Source organism: Sinocyclocheilus anshuiensis, unplaced genomic scaffold (genome assembly GCF_001515605.1).
Source record: "Sinocyclocheilus anshuiensis isolate Anshui unplaced genomic scaffold, SAMN03320099.WGS_v1.1 scaffold444, whole genome shotgun sequence".
NCBI classification, from domain to species: Eukaryota; Metazoa; Chordata; class Actinopteri; order Cypriniformes; family Cyprinidae; genus Sinocyclocheilus; species Sinocyclocheilus anshuiensis.
This window is the reverse complement of record NW_015555739.1, coordinates 366,049-368,087: the sequence shown is the minus strand read 5'-3', so window position 1 is coordinate 368,087 and position 2,039 is coordinate 366,049. Positions and strand designations below refer to the sequence as shown.

The 2,039-nt window shown below is 35.9% G+C and overlaps 1 protein-coding gene across 1 annotated transcript in view; it reads left to right on the top strand.

Annotated features, from left to right (window-relative positions):
- Positions 1 to 2,039, top strand: part of ccdc171 (coiled-coil domain containing 171) — a 29,804-nt gene that overhangs the window by 11,379 nt on the left and 16,386 nt on the right. The window contains exons 4-5 of the mRNA XM_016466655.1: positions 255 to 445; positions 1,067 to 1,213. Of these exons, the coding sequence (XP_016322141.1) occupies positions 255 to 445; positions 1,067 to 1,213 (338 nt within the window). The remainder of the gene's footprint in view (positions 1 to 254; positions 446 to 1,066; positions 1,214 to 2,039) is intronic.

Sequence of the window (2,039 nt, the reverse complement as noted above, 5' to 3'; positions counted from 1 at the left end):
GAGAGAGAATGTGTGTGTGTGTGTGTGTGTGTGTGTGTGTGTGTGTGTGTGTGTGAGAGAGAGTGTGTGTTTGTGTGTGTCACCTGACAAATGCAGAGATATTTCTCAAAATCACAAGCTCCAGTAAATAAAAACTCTCTTTTTTTTGGTCGTTTGAGAGACTCACCTTATTGTAATGAAAGCACTATTCAGTGTTTGTGTGGGAATGACCATAGTATGATATTGATATTGTGTGTGTGTGTGTGTGTGTGTAGTCCTCAACTTGGAGCTGCATCAGAGGGTATCAGATCTACAGAGATCTTTAGAAATAATGCAGCAGGCACGTGAGGACGACCTTAAGGGCCTCCACACGGAGCTGCACGAGAGAGACCATCTGCTGCTGAGTGCAAACGCTGAGAATGACCTGCTGCAGGCCGACAAGAGCCGACTACAAACACTGATACAGGTAAAGATCTATCTATCTATCTAGCTATCTAGCTATCTATATCTATCTAGCTATCTATATCTATCTGTCTATCTGTCTGTCTGTCTGTCTACCTACCTTTTTATTTTATATTAAGTTTGGGGTCAGTGAGATTTTGAAAATGTCTTCTGCTCACCAAGGCTGCATTTATTTGATCAGAAATACTGTAAAAATTGTGAAATATTATTACAATTCAGAACAGCTGTTTTCTATGTGAATATCTGTTAAACTGTAATTTATTTCTGTGATGCACAGCTGTATTTTCAGCATCATTACTCCAGTCTTCAGTGTCACATGATCTTCAGAAATCATTCTAATATGCTGATTTGCTGCTCAAGAAACATTTCTGATTATCATCAATGTTGAAAACAGTCGTGCTGCACAATATTTTTTTGTAAACTGTGATACATTTTATTTTTCAGGATTCACAGATGAATAAAAAGTTCAAAAGAGCAGCATTTATTTGAAATAGAAATCTTTTGCAACATTATAAATGTCTTTACTGACACATTTGATCAATTTAATGCGTCCTTGATGAATAAAAGTGTTAATTTCTTTAAAAGAAAAATCGTATTGACCTCAAACTTTTAAACTTGTTAACAGGAACATAATGACACTCTACAGAAGGTAAAATGTGAAATGGAGAGAATGAAGAGAGACAGAGAGAAACATAAAGAGAAACTGAAGCATAAATCAACAGAACTGAACCGCAGCACAGAGAGAGAAGAGAAGCTGCGCTCTGATCTGGAGGTGAGTGTGATGATCAGTCAGGTTGTCTAAAGATTATGTGTTTGATGGTCAGTATCTTAGAGAGCAGGATGGCTGACGTCCAATATAAGCTGATATGATATATCACATTATTTTTATTTTAAAAAAGTAAATAACACATGCATTTGCTGATATGTAAATAATTTATGTATTTAAACATTGCTGAAATGACATTCATATTTTTTACGTAATATTTTCTAAAATAATTAGAATTTTGTTTCAGATAGCAACTTCGTGATTCGGTGGTGTGTATATATATAAAAAGCTAAAAACGCATCTCTTCCATCTTTATTTGACCCTCTAACTCTAGCACTCTATTCTAATTCTATATTATCTATTTGTTTTTTATTTGTTTTATATTAAGAAAACACTTGACCCTCTAACACTTGCACTCTCTATTCGTTTTCTAACTGCTTGTTTTCTTTAACAAAAAAAAGCCTCTAACATTAGCCTTCTCTATTCTTTTTCTATTCTATCTACTTTAGGGCTGTCGCGATTCGTCGATTCTATTCGACTATTCGATATTAAAAAACCATCGACTTCATATTGCCTGCGTCGACTAACCGGCAAAATAAAAAAATAAAAACCGGTATTCGGTATGAACCGGTATACCGCCCAGCACTAGCTACGATTTAATTAAGTAATTATATGCGATGCAGTTATAGGCGTGTAGGTTAAGTACGTGCGTCACACAGCGGCACAGTAGCTCCACAGGAACTGATATCATTTACACGTGTGGAGCGGCTCAAACTCCATCTCTGCATGTTGTTGTGAGTTTGGGTTTATTATAACGTTCATCTGGGAACAC